This window comes from Salvia hispanica, chromosome 1 (genome assembly GCF_023119035.1).
Source record: "Salvia hispanica cultivar TCC Black 2014 chromosome 1, UniMelb_Shisp_WGS_1.0, whole genome shotgun sequence".
Taxonomy (NCBI): Eukaryota; Viridiplantae; Streptophyta; class Magnoliopsida; order Lamiales; family Lamiaceae; genus Salvia; species Salvia hispanica.
The window spans coordinates 29,489,467-29,510,190 of record NC_062965.1 but is presented as its reverse complement, the minus strand read 5'-3'; the positions used below and the strand labels follow the sequence as shown (position 1 = coordinate 29,510,190).

Sequence of the window (20,724 nt, the reverse complement as noted above, 5' to 3'; positions counted from 1 at the left end):
TTGTGCCGCCAACACTAGTCGTATGTAATACTCTCTCCATTCACAAGTCGCAACTAGGGCTAACAATTTTCGTCAAGACACAAAATTCCAATACTAACATGCATAAAATTAATAGGTTTGAGTCTAGCCTTATTGGTTTCGTGTCATTATCGGATCGACTTTTAGAAATTCGATAATTTCAGGTTAGATTTAAGCAACCCATTAAAAAATAACTAAATAAGTATTAAGTATTATTTTAATTATTTTATTTAAAAAATATATACGTTAGTTTTATTCTCTAGGTTCGTGTAATCATGTTTTTATTTGTGTAAATCAAGTCTAAAAATCAGGTTTAATCATGTAAATATAACATTGGTTTAAATCGTATAAAGTGTATAGCATGTTCAAGTCGTTATTCGTGTTCAAATTTGAAGGTAGCATGTTGAGTTCTAATTTGGTTGAGGATTTTCTTAATACGTAAGTTTCAGAATATGCCTTATTAAATTGAGTCGTTATCAAGTTGATCAGATAATGACCTAATATGCATAATTTGGCATCCCTATTAGCATCTCATAGTCCTGTTTTGTGCAATTAGGATATCTGTGCTTGACTATCAGACTATGCAAGTAATTGCTTGGCATCCAAACTATTGGGATGGTAGTTAGTTGCCATATCAAAAATTCTCACCAGTCACACCAGGAAAACCAAAACACTCAACCCATGAAGAAACAACTCCACCTCAGCTAATGCCAATACAGTTAGTTCATAGCAGTTGTTAGACCATCCCATTCCATTTCCCTTCCCATCCCAATATCACACACACAACCCCCTCTTTTATACACTCTCTCAACCCCATCAATTCATCATTTCAATATGTCACAAAACTTCTACTACTACCACCACTCATCAACAATGACTAGTCCATCAAGAATCATGCGAAAATCCATCTTCACATTCCTCCAAAACTTCCACCACCTCTCCACCGCCCCGGCCCTCCTCCTCCTCCCCTTTGCCGCCTCCACCCTCCTCTCCCCTCCCCTCGTCGCCTCCTCCCGCCTCTTCCCCTTACTCCACGGCCGCCTCCACTCCCTCTTCCTCGCCGCGGGAATCCCCCCCCAATCCGAGCTCTTCGCCATCCTCAACCTCAAGCTCGCCCAAACCATCCTCTCCTTCTCCTTCTCCCTCCCCTTCTCCCTCTCCTTCCTCCTCCTCGCCAAGGCCGCCGTCGTCAAACTCCTCCACCACCACAACAAACCCCACTCATTCCTCTCCCTCATCTCCACCTTCAACCGCCTCGTCTCCACTCAGATATGCAACTCTCTCCTCATCCTCGCCACCAACGCCACCTGCTTCTGCCTCCTCGCCGCCGCCTTCAACCTCTCCGACGCCTTCAGCCTCTCCTCCCCGAGATTCCGGCTGCTCCTCTCCGCCACCGGCGCCATATGCTACTCCATCGCCCTCGCCAACGCCTACATCGTCTCCGGCCTCGCCCTCATCATCGCCGCCGCCGAAGATTCCGGCGCCGGCGCCGGCGGATTCAGCTCGATTTTGGAGGCGTGCGTGGCGATCCGAGGGCGGACCTCCGCCGCATTGTCGCTGGCGGTGCCGATGAATATGGCGCTCGCCGCCGTGGAAGCTCTGTTTCAGTACCGCGTGCTCAGCCGCGAAATTAAAGTAACTCCGGCGATGGTGGCGGAGGCGGCGCTCGTCGCGTATCTCTACGCGGTGGTTCTGATCATCGACACCATTGTCGGTTACGTTTTCTTGAAGAGTTGCAGAGAAGAGCAGCGTGATTTTTGCCCTCACCGGATTGAATTCATCAAGCAAGGGAAGGCGATGGAATCGGCGGTTTGAATTTCAGCATTCAATTTTATTTTTCTTGGGAATTAATAAAGGTGTGGATAAGTTTTTGAGTTAGAAAGTTTTAGCTGTGAAATGTAAAGATGAAGACAGATTCTTGGAAGAATTCAGAAATTTAAAAAAATGGAGTTTGTAAATGAAAATAGAGATGCAGAGTCATGTGAATTTTTTCAACTGCTTAAGAATTTGTGTATTGTTAATATGAAAACTGACAGTTGATGAACATACATATACTTTGGTATTAATATGTGTAACATTATTAAAGGAATTTGATGCTATTTGTGGCTATTAAAACCGCAAATGTTTTACCATATCAAATTATCAATCATGAACAAGTTATATATGCTACACTGCCTCATTAATATGCATTATGTGTGTATTTATGATTTCATTGAATATAGTGATCATAATAAATTTGTACTATAGATTAATCAAATATCTCTGTACATAGTAGGAGTATATGTTTTTATTTAGAAAAATGTGACATGATCAGGATTCATCAAATATGGTCCTTCTCCAAGTATGATCAATTTAATGTGCCATGTTTCTTGAAAATTACTCTTTCGATCCCCTTGAAAATAGTCCATAATTCATAGGTTCTGTCATACTCCTATATTTTAACGCGGAATCGGTAATTAGAAAGAGAAATAGAAAAAAAATAATTGAAATAACAGTGTAAGTTAAAAAGTGAGACTGGCATTTTTAATAGTGTATAGTTATATTTTGAATGGCGGTCTCTAGTAATATAGGTTGTAAATTAAAATATGTATGAGGGCAATAACATAATGTATTGTAAAAAAGTTTCGAAAAATACTATTGGACGATCCAAAATGAAAAATGAAACTATTTTTGTTGGATGTTGAGAGTAATAAAGTTAAAGACAATTGCCCCACTATCTGTTTGACCCTTCAATTTTATTTTTAAAATTGAAATTAATAACATTTGTGAAAAAAAGAAATTATAGAGCATATGTAACGTTGAAGGGAAGTTAAATAGGGAAGAAAGAGATGGTACAATTGAATATCGAAAATATAGTTATAAACAGTTGAGCAGCATTTTTTTTCTCTTATTGATTGCCCCAATGAGAAGTTTAGGTAGTTAAGACGGTTGAACTTATTTCATCAAACTAATTACTCAACCCAAGCCAAGTGGCTTTCAATTTTTATACTAACATATAGCTATATTTGTCATCACCAACATCCCATACAAGACTTGTACTTGCAACATAAAATATAAGATTGAAACACAAATGAAGCTAGATAAGAAAAAACAACAGATCAAGCTTGAAAACTTCTCACTAATGAATGAATTTATCCAATTCTTGAAAGTAAATGGAAACAGATGAGACCAAAAAACCTATGCTAGATTAGATCATCTATCTACAAATCTTAGACTATGCTCTTCTAGTTCTATATAATATATTCTCTCTACTCGGGTTCTATACAAGGATGCATTTCAACGCGAGGAGCCAAAACGAATTCTATAACTACACCAAAGAATTAGTGTTAAATCTAAGTAGAGGGTTAGCATTTATGTACAACTTTCATCTAGCGACCGGTGATTCAATGTGGTGATACTGAAAACCGGGAGAGCTACAGTTTTCTCACATAGAAACGAGCATGTGTTCTCATTAGTCCTTTTAACCTGCAATGTCGAGGGCTCAACACGTACCTCTAATGAAGAAATCTCCGTTGCGATCACCATCCCAACAATCACCGGGCTTTCTCAAATTTCCTTCTCTACAGTTTCAGGTTTTGTGATGGCTCGACAGCACCCTCTGCACCGGGTTTCCAGAAAAGCTGAGGGCTTGTTGGCTGCATCCTGCGGTGTATGCAGTCAAATATTGTAGACGGGCATAAGGCTGGGCGTTGGGAACAGCCATATGTGTCTCTGCTAAAAAGCATTCAACTCAGCGTTTGGCTCTCTTCGACAGGTTTAATCCTTGGGCATTCTCCATTTCAGCTTCCTTCTGGGCTTTCTTCTTTTCCAGTTCAGCCTGTTTGCAGTTTTCTTCATGAGCTTTCCGGAACATTCTGACAAAGTTCAAGAGGGTTGCAATGACTGCATAAATGATAAGGCACGGGATCAGTAAGGTGCTATGTGGTATATCAGCAAGGAAGAGAGCATATTGTAATGTTACCTTGCTCGAAAGGGCATCGTGCAGGGTCCTCACCAAAATACTGAGCTAGTGCATCTGCATTTCTCCCCTGCAAACAATAATCAATGATATCAGATAACCAACAGCAACCAGAAAATGATCTGAGACATTTGTTTAAAGAAATGTACCGCAATAGAATATAGAGATGTCACAGAGGCCACGTCACTCTCAGCAGTGGTGACGAATTCCTTCAATGTCTGAAAAAAAAGAATAAGCTTCTCATGTTAAGACAAAACATAACAGATTTTCACAAGATGAAACCACGGCCTCAATGACAAGTTCAGAATTACAATTTATACTGCAGAAGTGTAAGCATGCATGAAACTGGTAGAAACTGAAAACATATTGAATATACCAAAATACCTTGCGAAAAGTTTCAGATACAGGACCATCGTTTTCCGAAGCAGCCAATTCCTGCTTTACCTTCTCTAAACCTTTGATAATGGCTTGCATCTCTTCTGCCAAGGATTTCAATTGTATCTACACGAGGAAACTCATTATTCTTCAAATAATTCAAGGGGTTTTGAAATCTATCCAACAGATAGAGGATTTATATGAACCTTAGCGCCAGCTTCTAAGCTAACAAGATCTTGATGAAAGTCTAAAAGAGCTGGTGTCTTTGCAGCAAGCACCTGAAGAAAAGGTGTTTTTCGTTAACACAACGCCAGATTTACTGGGTATGCACAGCCTTTGATAATAAACGGCCAGGTCAAAAGAAAGTTTTAACAGATGTTGTAACATGAAAGAGGAAATATGGCATTCCTAACCAGCTGTCCAGTGGTTAAATTTAAACCAATTAAAATAGTTGGTGCCAGAACTTTGAAGAAGGTGATAACCAATCAAAAGAACAACATTTGGTCATTTTAATTGACTCAATTAGGATAACAATAATGCTAACTTCTTGGGGCATGAGAGAAATAGTAGAAGAATCATATAGATAAATACAAAATTAATAAACACGAGACAATACCTTACAAAGATAATGCATGAGTGTCATCTTGCTGTTGGATGCACGTGTATCTGTGAGCTTCAAGAGACTGTCTAATTTGAATCCAAGAGCAGAACCTAAATACAGAAACTAAATATTAAGCTTTGAATATGCTTTTAGAACTGAAAAAAATGTTATTCTGCAACAAGAAAAATCATGAAACTTTTCTAAAAATTTAAAGAACTATGCTAAAATCTCAAAATGATGGGATTCTTTGGTTCCGTAAATTAAAGGGGTAGTAGTCCAACAAAATTTCAAAAGTGCATAAATTTAGACCTTTTGCCCTCATTTCAATGAAGTCCTTGAAGTCCTGCTCTTATATAACTTGGACATGTTTTGATTAAAAAAGGTCCATACCTCTAGCAGTTCCTTGGTTTAATGTATTTCCAAGATATAAAATCTTCTTCATAATTTCTTTAAGCTTGAGGGAGCTCCGAACCTAGCACAAGTGAAGTTATGTCATTGAGGTGTTTCTGATAAATACATGTTGGCTAAATATAGAATTTCAGGCGTACCTCGTTACATGCTGAATTTACAGTGTTCAAGCTTTTCTTGAAATCAGAAGACTGAGAGTTGAATTGGATCTTGAATAAGAAAACCCTTAACTTAGATTCCACTCGTGGAACCTTCATCAGCTCCAGGAAAAACTGAGAAGTAAAACCCGAGACCCGTGAGTGATCATAAAGCACCAATAAAAATAGCATTACATGGCAGAAAGGGGAATCAGGAAATGAGGCAAAAAAAGGGGATTATATGCAGATATAATTTGTAAATGAGCTAGAAGTCTGAAATCCATTAATTAGTGTTCATGCTATGGTAATAGAATTAGGCCTATTTGCAAAAGGGAGGCAAAAAGAAAACAGGAAATTAATGTGCTTATATGCGAAAATTCTGTCACAATACACTATAGTCTATAGACCCTATACTCATCTTCACATATTGAATGTTATACCATGATTCAGAAGAATCGGAATAGGAATCAGAATATAGTACCACTGATTGCAAACCTATGAGGAACCTCAGAGTATTTCTCTTAAAATCATCTTTTCCATAAATAATGACTTCAAACTTGCAAGAATGCCTTAAGCCCTTAACAGAAAATAATGTCCTTAACTAATGCTTAGTAACTAAGAAATTACATGACCGTTCAGAAAAATAGGTGGACTAATCTAATCTCAGATTGCATGAGCACAAATTTCTCATTAAACCAGCTTAAGAAATAGTAACAAGATTCTAACAGCAAAAAGGATTAACTAGACTAATCCCTTGCGAGAAAAATCATCATAATGCAGGACAAACATAATAGACAAATAAAGTAATTTGGCTAGAGTTCACAAACCTGTTCGCACTTCCCCAAAGTCTCCTTGTCCCCTGTGTAGCCCTAAATAGTTACAAATACATTAGTTAAAAGACGATACGTTTTTTTGATTAGCAAACTGCAGAATTGCAACCAAGCTTCACCTTAAGAAGTTCCATCTCTTCTTTAGTTGGACAAAACTTAATGAGATTTTCTACTTGATCAGCATCCAAAATTGATTCATCCATTGCAAGTGCTGCAGCCTGTCAAGGTCATTCATCATGGTTATTATGGTATAATACTTTAAGAAAGTACACTGGATAGACACTAGGGATATATATTTCTACATAATCCTACATAAACAAGAAGGGACATTAACCTAACAATTTGGGAGCAAAGCGGGAATTCCTTCTCCATACAAGTTCTCGGAATTAAATATCCAACCATTTTGGCCTTAAATTCCACAAAATTGGAATCCTAAGTATCGCCATATAAATGTTAAATAATACCCTTCCCTCGTCCCTTAAAGTGGTCCATTTTGGTACGACCACAAAAACTAGTCCATTTTAATTTATACCCGACAGCATATTACCCTCAATATATCAACTTATTGACTCTTTCTACCACAAGTCCCAAGACTCTATCCACTCACAATACGTTTTAAATCATTACTACCACTATACTGAAGACGAGACCCCTTCTCCACTCACAACACAACAACAACTTTTATTAAAACTTGTGTGGCACTCTGTAAGGCCTATTTCTGAGGGTCACGGGGAGTAAGTGATAATTAGGGAATCGATTTACACTTTGTCATTTGCAAACGTCAAAAGGAATGATGCATCAATTATTCATTAACTTGAGTAGAAATGCAATGTTAAACAACTTAGGAAAGGGTATTGGCATTATTTATATTCTGTATGAAATTCAAATATTGATAGGAAAGATTTGAAGATTTGTCACATAACAATCCTTAGGCTGTTAACAATATGATGTCGATCTTCTAACGTGCACTTTATACTTCTATGACAGAACTATCTCTGAAAAACAGTTTACTGATGTAAAACATTCCAGTTTATATCAAGACAAGCTTCTACGACTCAGTTTGGTCTTCTCCAAAACATCATTTTCTAACTAACATTGTTTTCATTCATAGTTCTTCATTGTTGCTTACATGCCATTTTCACATTCTCAGGAAATTACAAAAGGCATCTTTCTTATATTAATGCAGTTGCATGTCAATTTTTAATATGCAAATGAACAAAACTATAGAGGCAATAAAGAAAAATGTAAGTACACAGAAGGCATCAAATTACACTGGTTTAGAAAGTAGCGCTAACTACGAAACCCTCTCAAGCTACATTTCACATATTAAACAGTTATACCTACAGAAATGATTTGTAAGGGACCATTGAAGAGAGAATGGGAATCAAAGCTTACCATCATGTCAGGAAGGGGCATTTTCACTTTTGTGAGCATAATTTCAGTGTTGTTTGCTCTCCTTAGGTCAATCTACAAAACAGAAGCAGTAAGATTGAGAAACATGTTGAAGAAAAGATTGACTACATGAAACTAGTCCAATCTCCATCTCCGATCCCACACTAACAAAATCCCAATGTTCATGTTCTTCAGCATTTTATCTGTCATATTTTTCATGAATAAGTAGCAATGCATCGTGTCTTACTGTTAGCAATAAATATTACCCCCTCTGTCCCATTAGTGTTGAGTCATATTCCTTTTTGGGCAGTCCCATTACAGTTGGGTCATTTCCGTTTTCGGCAAAATCCAATATACTTAATCTCTCTTACTTTATCCCCTCTCCTACTTTATCTCCCATTACTTATCTACTTTATTCTCTCTCTTACTTTAATCTCACTCCACTTAACTCACTAAATATATATTGCTTAATCTCCGTGCCCAAAGAAATGCATTAACACTAATGGGACAGAGGTAGTAGTAGTTTCTGGGCAGATATGAGAGATCAATATCAGTCATTAATCTGGCAAAGATGGGACTCTCAAGATCGAATGTTGTTCTCTTGTGGTGAGTTAAATAACACAATTTAGACTTATTAATGCAATATATGCGCACACCGACAGGCGACATGACACATTGTCACTATGAATAGATTTAAATTTCTTGAGATCATCAAGACTCTTCATCAGCTATTACATGAAGAAATTGGAGAAGACATTTGTCATTCAGTAAATCCAAACAATTCTTTAGTCATTTGCCTCTCCAAACCCCCAGGGAAATTATACCCCTAAAATGATAAAAAAAAATGATTAATATAACATTACCAGATGAACTTTTTCAGGCTTAGATCCAGTAGATTTTCTCCGACTTCCAGCTTTTCCTCCTGCATCTGACTTTGGTACTGTGGCAGAGAAAAGGGTCTCAAGTTCTGACACATCGAATTCTGGTGCCCTGGAGTAAGAGAAAAGCATAGCAGTCATTCATTAGCAGCAAAATGCGACAAAAGAGACAAGAATTGGAATGGAGTACAGAAATCTAGGCAATGAATTATTTGACATAGTGATGTTAAAGTGGTTTACTTTCTTTTCTAAGGAAAAAAGGAACCTATAAGAGATGCTAAAACAGAGTAATCCAATTCAAATAAGTCAACCAGTAGAGAAAGAGAAATACACTTGAGGATCGCCGAATCTCTGCAATTCTTCCCACAAGCTTCCTTGTAATACCCTGGTTACCTTGCTCCAATGAAGTGGCTTTAAGGTAGACCTTCGAGGTGCTGTTGCCATTGGACGTGGAAGCCCACGCCCTCTACCAGCAAGCAACCCTTTACTATCAGTTGCAGGTCCCTTTGCGCCAAATGGAGGAGGTGGGGGCGGTCCACCTCCTGGAGGTCTCGGAGGTCCTGGAGGTGGGGGCGGTCCACCTCCTGGAGGTCTTGGAGGTCCTGGAGGAGCAGGTGGACCAGGCACACGACCTCCAGGAGGTGGTGGTGGAGGTGGTGCTCCTCCTATGGGTGGAGGTGGTGGAGGGCCACGACTTGAAGGTGGGGGAGGTGGAATTGGGGCTCCACGTGTAGGAGGAGGTGGAGGTGGTGGAGCTCCCCGATTGGGCGGCGGTGGTGGAGCAGGCATTCCTCGTCCTGGAGGTGGTGGAGGTGGTGGAGGACCAGCCATTCCCTGTCCTGGAGGTGGAGGAGGTGGTGGTGGAGCAAACATTCTCCCTCCGGGAGGTGGTGGAGGAGGCGGTGGAGCAGACATTCTCCCTCCAGGAGGTGGTGGAGGAGGCGGTGGACCAGGCATTCCCCATCCTGGAGGAGGTGGAGGTGGCGGTACACCAGGTGCACCAAAAGGAGGAGGTGGTGGTGGTGGTGGAGGTGGGGAGGTGGAGGAGTAAAACGTCCACCATTTGGTGAGAGGCTAGGAGGTGCAGGTGGAGATGAAAGAACACTGCCCTCACCATCTTGAAACAATTCTGTAGGTGTTGAAGAAGGTTCATATAGAAAAGAATTAGCCTGAGGTGGAGGAGGTGGTGGTGGTGGAGGCGATTGCTGGGGTGTATCTGAAGGTGTTGGAGATTCTATGCTATTTTCAGCTTTACTTCCCACCTGTGAGGGTAAAGGTAGAGATGCAGCAGAAGCATCTTTAGCCAGTAATGCATCTAATGACGGTGAGCTAGATGCATGCCTGGAACGTCCTGATGCACTACTACCTCTGTCAGCAGTAGTGGTTACTGAAGATGAAGTAACAAAAGGAGGCTTAGATTTCCCTCCAGGCGCAGAATCTTTGCCAGAATCTTTGCCAGAAGTTAGTGATGCCGGAGCACTGTTATATCTTGACGGAGGATAATAAACATGCATTGAGCTAGTGTAAGAACCTTTATTAGTAGGTATCCACTTCGATACAGCATTTGGTTTTGCCACTCTAGCTGGAGTGCTCTGCGAATCCGGAAGCTTAGATTTTTTGTTGGTAGTGACTGCATCAGAAGCAGATCGGGAAATAGAAACAGGCGGCTTTTTAGATAAAGTCGAGAGGCTCCTATCAAACTTCGGCTTATTATTATCAACACTAGATTTCTGTTCCTGGCCCTGCTTTCCAAGATTCTTCATTAACCGAGGAGGTTCTTCGTTTCGCTCACTCTCTTCTTCATCTTCAGACTCATCACCCGTTCCACTATTAATAGATTTGGTTTCAGCATCAGTAGCTAGTTTATCAGTCTGAAGTCCAGACTCTACTTTAGCATTTCCATTACGCAAAGCACTGTCATTGCGTTCACGCCTCTGAATTCCCTCATCAGGTGCACAATCTTCGAATGCATGATGATCTGAATCATCCTTCACGACAACCTCCTGGTTACTCTCATTTACCTCAGAATTCGTGATTACTTCATAGTCATCAGACTCCGATTCCACCTTGCCATCATGAGTGTCCACTGCACTGCTGAATATCTCTTCGGCCTCAAAGAATTCCTCAGCTCCGGTATTTTCTGTCTCATTTCCATCATCACTTTCTGCTTCGTCGCTGTTTATAACAGAGCGAACAGAATCTGCGTCTGAAAATAGCACCTATGCAGAAGGGAGGGAAAAGTTTAACTCCTAAAAGTTCAGGAATAGACAAGCAAAGCATGAAAAACACAAAATCTTACCTCTGCTTTGAATTCCCTAGAGAACTGATCCTTGGAATCCCAAAGCACATCAGCTTCGTCACGGTTCAGCACCAAAATGTTTGACCGGACAAACGCTGTATGGAACATTACTCTAAAAATCATCTCTTCTCTCACTAAGTCATCCTCCAAGTGGATGCACTCAAGAACAATATCTCCTTGAACACGGCAACGGATATTAATTTTTACTAGCTCACACTCTTCCTGCATCCAAAAGACATAAGAACACCTTAAAATCGCAATCTATCCATCTATTTGATGTGAATTTAAGGATTGAGGCCTTACCTGTTGATAGAAGCGAATTTTCTTTTGGACTTTCGAGGTTGAGAACAAAAGCTTCGAACTTCTAGTAGATGTTTTTGAAGTAGGATCCTGACCATACACACGAACTACTGGCCGGCATCCTCTTCCACCATCATATACAGGAAGGATCCTAAGAATAATGCAATCCAGACCCAGAGGTGTATCTGACGGTGGCCAGTCCGACCCAATATTCCTTCTAGAGATGTACTGAAGATATCTGAGCTGAGATGGTTGGGGATTTAAAGGAGACAAGAGATGAAGAAGTTCTTTTGGTGCTTGTTTGTAGACCATTTCAAGCGTCTTCTGCTCGCCCGTGTACTGTTTCCTGTACAGAAGAAGGCCCGCAAGCATAAAGGCGAGCACAGGCCATCCTCCCCTTTCGCAATGCATCAGAAGCACATTCTGTTGGCCCTCCAGTGACAGCCAGCTCTCACTGGAACGCAAGAAGTGGTGAATCATCTCCAGCGGTAACAGCGGACACCCTTCATACTGCCGAGGATAATCCATCACTGTCATGTCATACTGAGATAACACATCAGATAATTGGCTCCTTCTTTCACCTTCTTTGAAGTTGAAAACCATAAAAGCAGCATCGGGGTAGTGGTCCTGTAACTGAGCAACAATTCCATTCATATACGTTCTGTACTCATCCTCGTCAAGTACATCGGTGGAGAAGCAACAATCAAACACTACAGTCAAAAAACATCAAATGGCATCAGCCTATGGTACAATATACAAGTCTAGCAAGCATCCATACAATCATAAAATTATAATCACCAAAATCAACATCATTTTCCCAATAATTCACAAAAATGGCATTCATGTGACAAATCCAAGATGAAACTCCAGAGCTATCAGGCTATTCATTTCAATATGAGAAGACACATGGCTTACAGTTTAATGATACTACCTAAAAACTTCAGGAAAACTTAAAACCACTAGGCAACAAAACATCCTCTCGAACTATCCAAGTTCGATGATTCCAGCAGCTGTTTTCGAATTCGAAATACAGTAAATATATCCCATTTCCATAGTCTATCCAATTAACAGCATCCACAACACAGCTCCATCAATCCAGCCAAGCTATACAGTAAGAGAAAGGCATGAATAATTGAGCTAGAGCTGCAGCTAGAGGTTGATACACATTGAATTGATTGACTCAAAACAGAAAACTTCCAAGAATCAGTCAAAACTTCAATGCAACAATCACTTGAAACTTGTTCAAAATTACAGAATTTGCATAATGCTGAAGAACTAAAACTCATCACAATCAAACAATGAAGCAGAGGCCGAAAAGGGCATACCGTAGACCCTCTCCGAGATCTCGAGAAGCCGATCAGGCGGCTTCCGGTAGAAGAACCTTCTGAACAGCGCCATCTAATGGCGCTGTTTCCCCCCTGACCGGATCCAAACCCCCAATTTCCCCCAATTCAGTAGCCCAAAATCCAAACTTCACCCCAATTTTGACCTAACTAACCACCAGATCTCCACAGCAGGCCAATCACCGCCGCAATGCAACTCAGCAAGCTGAACAAGACCCAGATCAAAAACACCACCGACCACCGCAATTCAGCTCCGGATTCCCAATTCGCACCAATCCAACAGTTCAATCGCCGCAGCCCAACTGAACTAGAACAGAAATAACCGAGAAAAAGATCCGAGAACAGCAAGAAATTGAAAAAGGTAAGAAATTTCAGCAGAAATTAAGTCAAATTGCGAGCAGCTGACGACGAATAGAGTGGTAGCAAGAAAGGATAACGATACACAAAATATACTAGGACCGTTTTGTGATTGCAAAAAGGGGGGACTTGATCACATGGGGGGGTGAAGAGAGAGAGAGGGGGAGAGTTGAAGAGAGAGAAAGGGGGGAAGAGACGTAGTGGGAGTGAAAAGGTGAAAGGATAGCCGTCAAGGGGAGACAGATCCGACCCGAATGAACAGTGAATAGGACCCGACTTTGCGTTTGTCGATTTCTTGAAATTGTTGTTTTCTTTTCTAACTCTGTTGCGTTTTGTTTTTGGACGGATTGCTTTTCTGGTGGGATGTGGAACTCACGTGGCTAAATGTTGACAACGATTAAGGGACAAATCTGCCTCTTCTAGCTGTAATTCATGTAATAATTCTGTCAATTTTCATGGTTTTTGACACAAATAAACCTTGCCTTTTATTCGTATGATTATTTGTAGGAATTTTTTTCAACTTGAATTCATACTCCAAGACTCAATTTTTATGTCATTTTGACTTGGATTTTGCAGTCAATATTTTTTCTTTGTCAATAACTCTTTCTATCAGTATTCAAATTTCAAACATATTTTTTGAAATGTAATTATATTGTTTAGTACAATTAGTAGAATCATGATAATTTTTCCTAAATGATTTAAAACATAATAAGATAGTAGTGATTCGTTATTAGAATGTACAATGGTGATTAATGAGGGTGCAATTAAAGGGAAAGATTACTTGTTTTAGGATATTGAGTAAAAATAGGTATATTGGGTAAAGTAATTCATTGAACTACGCAAATTCATTTGAAGATTATCTATATTTAGCAGAATATTTGTTTCGTACTTTATTAGAAAAGACTGAGAATCGCTTAGACATTTATTTTTTAGTGTAAAAGTAAAACATGTCTCAACATGGCTTCAAAAGACACAATTGTGAATGATAAAATGCAAAATTTTAGTGAAAAAATTAATTGGTTTAAAATGAAAATAGTCTTTATTACTGTCAAACATATTTACTTCATTTTTTAATTTGATAATAAGATTTTAATGTTTCAAAATATGTTTTGATTATTCTTAATACTTAATTGAAAACTTTCTTACATAAGAATTGAAGAAAGACAATCATTAACATTAAATGTGTGTAAATCATTAGTTTTAACTACTCAATTAATCAGTCAAATTGTCATTGAAATAACATTTTTAACACCTATTTTTGCTACAAGATAGTAGTATTTATTTTATTTGGAGTAGTAAGAAAAATCATGCATGAGTTTTTTTCATATACATTATGGTCTGAACGGCTAGCTTAAAATGTGCAATTAAAATTAGGCTTAATATATATTAACTCATTATTTTAACTGAATAGATTAATTCGAAACTAAGTGGGTTATATTGATCGACACCCCTAAATTAATGTAGCCTGCGCTAGAAAATCTAAAAGAGGACCATTAGTTCGATTCCATTATTATGAAATAATGACATTTCAATTACACTAACTTCCAATTGAACTACCAAGAAGGGGATCATTAATGTTTATGAGTGAAAAGTCTTGGTTGATCCATCATAATCAGAAAACAGAATTATTGTATTTACGATTTTTTTTATTAAATTGATACACTCCACTTGCTAAGATTTAGTAATAGTACTATACATTATTACAACGTAAATTAATAGTAATAATTATATAGCCAATTTGTTGGTTTTAAATTGTAACATATCTAACGGGACTAAACTGCAAAACGGTGACGTTAAAGAAATATGTAACCGTTTGTTGCATTTCATAAAAGGGAAAGGATAAATTGCATGTGATGGGTTTAATTTACAATAATTTGGTGGAGATTTAAATTGCCATCTTTAATTAGATATAAAAATATGAAATGCATTGACCATTTTAAGAACTTCTTCTCGAGTTCGAGTTCTTTCAGATATGGTGAAAAGTATTTCTAGAGATAACTAAAATGTTAGGGATTCACAAATTATTTTTCTATTTTTTATTACACAAATCAGGTTATTAATCCAATAATTTATAATTTAGCCGTATATGTATGTATGTGTGCATATAATTAATAATAGAGAGCCCATTAATGGAAAACCTAGGGTGGGTGAGAATGTTTAAATTATGGTGTCATGTCATCATAGTTGTCGTTTGACATTGTATAGCATTTTTATGTTGTTATACAGCTTATGGACATTGATAATTAATCAAAACTTTTGTTTCTTTGTTTCTTGTATTCCACTTATACTTATCTGATGCACTTCCATCAATCGACAATCACATCAAAAATGCCGATAACATCAACTATATCAAAATGACTCAAAATTTGCATAGTACTTGCGAAATAAGCTGACGAGTAAAACCCATCACCTTTGCCATGATATACAATGGATTCCATACACCTGACATTGTTCATAAGGTGAAATCGTCATTTTATTTTATTTTTATAGTACTACATTTTTCAATCATTTTTTTATTTCAATTTAAATTCTTTAGCTATCGAAACCATTTATAAATAATGGCTTTTATTGTTTTATAATCAATTTTGATTTATCAATTCCAAATTGTCATCTATCAAAACAACAAGTAGAAACATTTTCTTTCAACTTTTATATTTCCATCTCTTGGAAATAAGAAACATTGGAAGGTTTGAATAACCAGCTATTTATGCATACTTCCTGTACATTAGTGGTGGAGCAGTAATACAAAAAATATTCCAAGGCATGAAAATCAATTTTGATGAATGAATATGGAGAAGAAGCAGTCATGGCCTTCCCTCTTCTGTCTCTCTTTTCCACATCAAATCATTCATTCCTCACTCTTTTTACTTAGCTCCATTTCCTCATCTAAATGCTTCAGTTTTAGCAATATGCACTTACTTCCCATTTCTTTTCACTGCATATATGTAACATTCTGCTATTAGTGTTATTACAACAAAGTCATAATCTACATTAGACCAACTGAGTAATAATCAGCTTACCTCTCTGGAACCATGATCTTCGAACTGCCTGGCGAATGCATCGCTCGTGTTTCTCCAAGAGTTCGTCAATTTTCTTTGATTGAGATAGCAAGGGTCCTGAAAATTCAACCTTCTCACCTTGATCATCATGATAAACCTGCATCATATCCCAATGAATATTACCAAAAAGAACACATTTTTATCAATTTCATGAAACCATTATGTCTGTAATCTTACTGTCACGGAGTAGAAAATTATGCAAACTAACCATGTTTCGTCTCTTAACAGACGAAGCTTCCTCTTTATGGTATAGCGCCATCGACAGTTCTTGAGAGTGGTATCCATCTGAACCATCAAAAGAGTCCGGACACTCTAACTGGCTCCATTTCTTGAGCATTGATCGTTTAAACGTCTCATACGAGTCGTGGTCCTTTGTCCCATCTTTCACACCTTCGCACTTTTCTTCCCCGGCTGAATCCAAATTGTTTCTCAGATGCATAGCACCAGAAGATTCAAGGATCAGACTCCTCGAACTAGACCTACTCCGCGACCTCAAAGATGAATCCATCATCCTCTTCTTCGCCCAGGCAAAACCGCTCGACCCTGATACTTGTAGAGGGCCTGGATACACATCATCCCCTTGAGATGCATTCTTCACATGGAACGCCTCTTTGGTCACGTTCATTGGCTGCTTAGGTGGCTCTTGATCCAATACATTCTCTGCTTTGCAATTGCTGCCTCCGATTCCGTTCACTTTCTTTTCACCTTGCTTTTGAGGAGGCAAGTTCTGTAAAATACAGAAATCAGATCAAGAACTACACATAGATAAGAGATTCACATACACAAGAGAGAGCAGGAAAGGACCTCTTCTGGGGCTAGTTTATTCATTCCGTTTTGCTTCCTAGTAGGCTTCCTCGATTCAGGCCCCCGTGATCTGCCAGCAGGCCTTTTCCTGCTAGCCTCCTCGTGATGTTTAATGTCTATCTCCTTACTAGGAGGGTATTTTGGCACGCTCGATGGATCACAGGCGTAAGGCTTCGTCTTGAAGTACTAAACAACACATTGAAAGAATCAAGTGATTAAAAAGAATCCTACTTGACATGAAACCATTTGAACCATACAACTTGCAGATGTGAAAATGGACATTGATCTATCATTATTAATAGGGTACCTCGGAAGCCAGGGCTGAGGCAGCCGTACCCCTCTTGTGTGGCTCCACGGATAGAAGAGTTTCCACAAGGGAGACAGCAGACTCAGGTAGGTCCTTGAAGGTTTGCCACAGAGAGCTCTTATACGGATGTTGCGGTTTAAACAAGGTCGCATGAGGAAGCTTCGACTTTTTCCAGTAATCATCGGGCGGTGATCCACAGAGTTTGAATATTTTGTGCAGCTGCTCAACCTGTTTATACAAATAACATACATTTTTCACTATTCATGTGTCACAAGTTATGTGATGCTACAAATCAGTCATAATGTTTCACAAATTGTGTGATTTTGAGTGTTGGAAAGGATGCTAACCTCAGTTCTTCCTTGAAGGATGGGTCTACCGGTAAGAAGCTCAGCAAGTAAGCAGCCTACGCTCCATAGATCCACGGATGCCCCGTATTCTGTGGAGCCTAACAAGAGCTCCGGAGGGCGATACCACAAAGTCACAACTCGACTAGTTAGAGGCTGCTTCTGCCCATAAGAACTGAAGTTGGCTAATCCGAAATCAGCAACCTTGAGGACTCCTCCATCATCTACTAAAAGATTGGCTCCTTTTATGTCCCGATGCATCACTCCTCGTGCATGACAGTGCTCGAGGCCAGACAACAGTTGCTTCATGTAGCATTTAACCTGTAAAACCAAGCCAGTGGGATCATGACAATAGCCCCAAAAAGATCAATTTACTCTGCTCAAGCCTCAAAGAATGATCTATACCTGTGCTTCGGTGAAAGTGATCTCTGGGGAAGATAGTAGTCCAGAGATATCGTGCTCCATATACTCGAACACGAGATAGATGTTGCATGAAGATCGGGATGTGATCAGACCTTCCAACTTGATAATATTTGGATGGTCGAGCCTACGGAGAATTGTTATCTCCCTAGCCATGAAACGAACACTCTCGGGCTCAAAATTGTCAAACCGGACCTTCTTCAAAGCAACGATCTTCCCAGTTTCCAAGTCTCGTGCTCTGAATACTGTGCTATATGTACCCTGACCAATCTGTTCAAATACATTTGGAACTTTACATCTCTATCAGCAAAACCCCCAATTATATGAAACCTTAGTTCTTATCAGCTAACATTATTACTTCACCCCATTATCAATGGAGCTTATCATGCTCAATTGGAAAACTTCAAGATCAGATTTTTTATTAAAGAAATCATTTTCAGTAAGCAGTTAATGGTAATATGTAGCTGAAATGACTTACTACAAGTCTACAATTGAAATGGTAACAAAACTAATCCTTTTTAACAACAGTTATAAGTTATAACTTCACCAACTAAAAAATAAAGACTCCAGCTTGAATTAACTACAATAACTGCAACAACCCTAAACCAGTAAGAACTCATCAACTCCTCCTTGAATCTTTCCATCTATCCATAGTTAAGAAAACTCAAGAGAATTTCATACGCATATGAATGATCTTGATATGCATAAAATTGAATAAAAGGTACTCCATAATTAATGATTAAATACTTCTTCAACCTCTAAAACTCGGAATATACAGACAACTGATGCATCCCATAGTTAATGATTAAAATTTCCCAATATAACTCAAGAAAAAGACACAGGCAAAGTACTAAAAGTCCCAAAAAAATTCCACCCTTAATCACTAAACAAAAACAAAGATGATAACGACTTAATTAATCACATGTTTACAAGCAAAAAACGTGGCTAATCCCAATTAAAGATTGTAAATTTCAAACCTTTTCAAGTTTCTCAAAGGAGTCTGCTTTGAGCGGCACCCATCCCTGGATGGCTTCACCGGCCACCGCGCTCAGCCAAGCCGGCCACCCCGCCGCCACCTGCTCCCCCTCCACAAACTTATGCAGATTCCCCAGCCTAAAACTCACCGACTCACTCCCACACCCATTCGAACTCGTCCTCCCCGACTCGCCCACCTCGCTCCCTGACTCAGTCGACCCTCTTTTCTTCACCTTCTTCAAGTTCGCATCCAGCTCCGCCGCCAAACCGCCGCCGCCGCCGCTCCCCACCCTGCTCCGGCCCGACCCGCCAACGAACGCCCCCGAGTGGTCCAGCGCGGCCGGCGTAACCGACCCCGTCTGCTTCGACGACACGCAACCCATAGCGGCCGCGCCACCGGGTCGACTCACCGACCCATCACACCCGCCGCCGTGAGCTTCGGAGAAGAAAAGCAATTCAAGCCCAGATCAGAATATACCAAATCTTGAGGTGGGCCGAACTCAGTTTGGGGAAAAGCAATGCCGGTTTCGTGGATCGTCGGAAACTAAATTCAAGCTCCCGTTTTTATACGGCAAATCAAGAAAAAGAAGATCTTTTTCACTTCTCCCCCTCTCTCACTGCTCTCTTTTAAATGCGGCGATTGCGGGAGAGCTTCCCTCTTAATGGGTCTCGCAAGAACACAAGCGGAATCAACGGAGTGAGAAACCAGTCGCCTCTTTTTCCCCTGTATACGTACAAATACTGTATCTATCTATTCTGCTTAATAATTGACTCGTTTTCTTAAAGAAAGGCAACTGGAATCTGCAGAGTGTAAAACCAAGAAAAGTTGGCAACTATTCCAAAAAACTGAGTGGATGTATTTGACTTTTACGTTGATTTGGATTTGGCAATGGAAATTTCTGCACCATTCTTCTCTATTTTTGGTTTCATGTTGCTATATTACTTGCCTTCAAATTTACAAAACTAAATGCCCATTTTGGTGGGGATTGGTTGCAGAATTCAAAAGACCATTATAGTGACTGACACAGAATGAGAAAATGGTGGTGTTGGGTTGGGATTTTATTTATTTCTAAGGCATAATTTTTTAATTATTTGGTCCTTATTTTTTCAGTCTGTCATACGCTGTCCCACTCTATAGTTTTCCATGAGGGATTTTTTGAATAAATTTACAAGATGAAATATAAAAAAATTGATGAAATTTTATGATACTTTTGATTTGTTTTTTGTGGGGTGGGGCAATAATGGAGCGTGTGGGGGGAGTGAAGAGAGAGATTAGAGAAGAAACATATTGGTTAGGTTGGTGTTGACGAGTGAGTAATGTGTTCATATAATTATAATGATAGGGGACAAAAAGAGGGGGAAGAATAACAATAAAAAGAGTGAGCAGTCAAATTCCACTATAATATGTTTGTGATATATTACTATTTTACTCTTTAATAGTAGCATATTGTATTTTGATGTAGATATAGAGGAGTTCTTACAGCGTGGTCAACCGGTCACGGGCATATTAGTATAATTAATATGATTGCAAATAATTTGATTTGATTGCACGAAAAAAAGATGAGAAAGAAAATGAGAAGTGGAGTGATAAATGATGGTAATAAATTTTTTTTATCTACAGTGAGTTATTTAATAGTCCTTCCTAAGATACTTAAAATAATACTCCTGCTCCTTTATTTTCATTAGATATAAAATATTTTTTTTTATACGAAATTTTTTTAGTATTTTTTGTGAGTTAATAAAAGAGGATAAAGTAAGAAAGAAAGAAAAATATAAATAATAATATTTTCATTTTAATAAATTTAATGAAATAACTTAAAAAGAAAAATATTTTATTTTTAATTGGGTAACTTTTAAATCCATAGCAATTCGATTTGAAAAGATCAAACTTGATAAGCATACATGTTCTTTTAATTAAT

The 20,724-nt window shown here is 38.9% G+C and overlaps 3 protein-coding genes across 3 annotated transcripts; 1 reads left to right on the top strand and 2 right to left on the bottom strand.

Annotated features, from left to right (window-relative positions):
- Positions 1-891: 891 nt before the first annotated feature.
- On the top strand, positions 892-1,833 carry LOC125193593. The gene has a single exon (XM_048091428.1). It carries the CDS (start codon positions 892-894, stop codon positions 1,831-1,833), a length of 942 nt encoding a protein of 313 aa, XP_047947385.1.
- A 1,268-nt stretch (positions 1,834-3,101) lies between these two features.
- Positions 3,102-13,070, bottom strand: LOC125200730 (formin-like protein 20). The gene is given in 17 exon segments (XM_048098476.1): positions 3,102-3,900; positions 3,980-4,046; positions 4,126-4,194; positions 4,361-4,477; positions 4,558-4,629; positions 4,968-5,062; positions 5,343-5,424; positions 5,501-5,632; positions 6,325-6,366; positions 6,447-6,545; positions 7,723-7,794; positions 8,583-8,709; positions 8,929-9,627; positions 9,630-10,816; positions 10,897-11,118; positions 11,200-11,906; positions 12,522-13,070. Coding segments are annotated over 17 exon segments (4,014 nt in total). The 5' UTR covers positions 12,595-13,070; the 3' UTR covers positions 3,102-3,748.
- Positions 13,071-15,508: 2,438 nt separating this feature from the next.
- Positions 15,509-19,820, bottom strand: LOC125200729 (protein IMPAIRED IN BABA-INDUCED STERILITY 1-like). Its single transcript, XM_048098475.1, has 8 exons — positions 18,808-19,820; positions 17,816-18,100; positions 17,414-17,731; positions 17,067-17,294; positions 16,760-16,945; positions 16,164-16,682; positions 15,917-16,052; positions 15,509-15,831 (listed from the first exon to the last, which is right to left on the bottom strand). The coding sequence occupies exons 1-8, from the start codon at positions 19,186-19,188 to the stop codon at positions 15,812-15,814; spliced, it is 2,073 nt and encodes a 690-aa protein (XP_047954432.1). The 5' UTR covers positions 19,189-19,820; the 3' UTR covers positions 15,509-15,811.
- Positions 19,821-20,724: the final 904 nt, after the last annotated feature.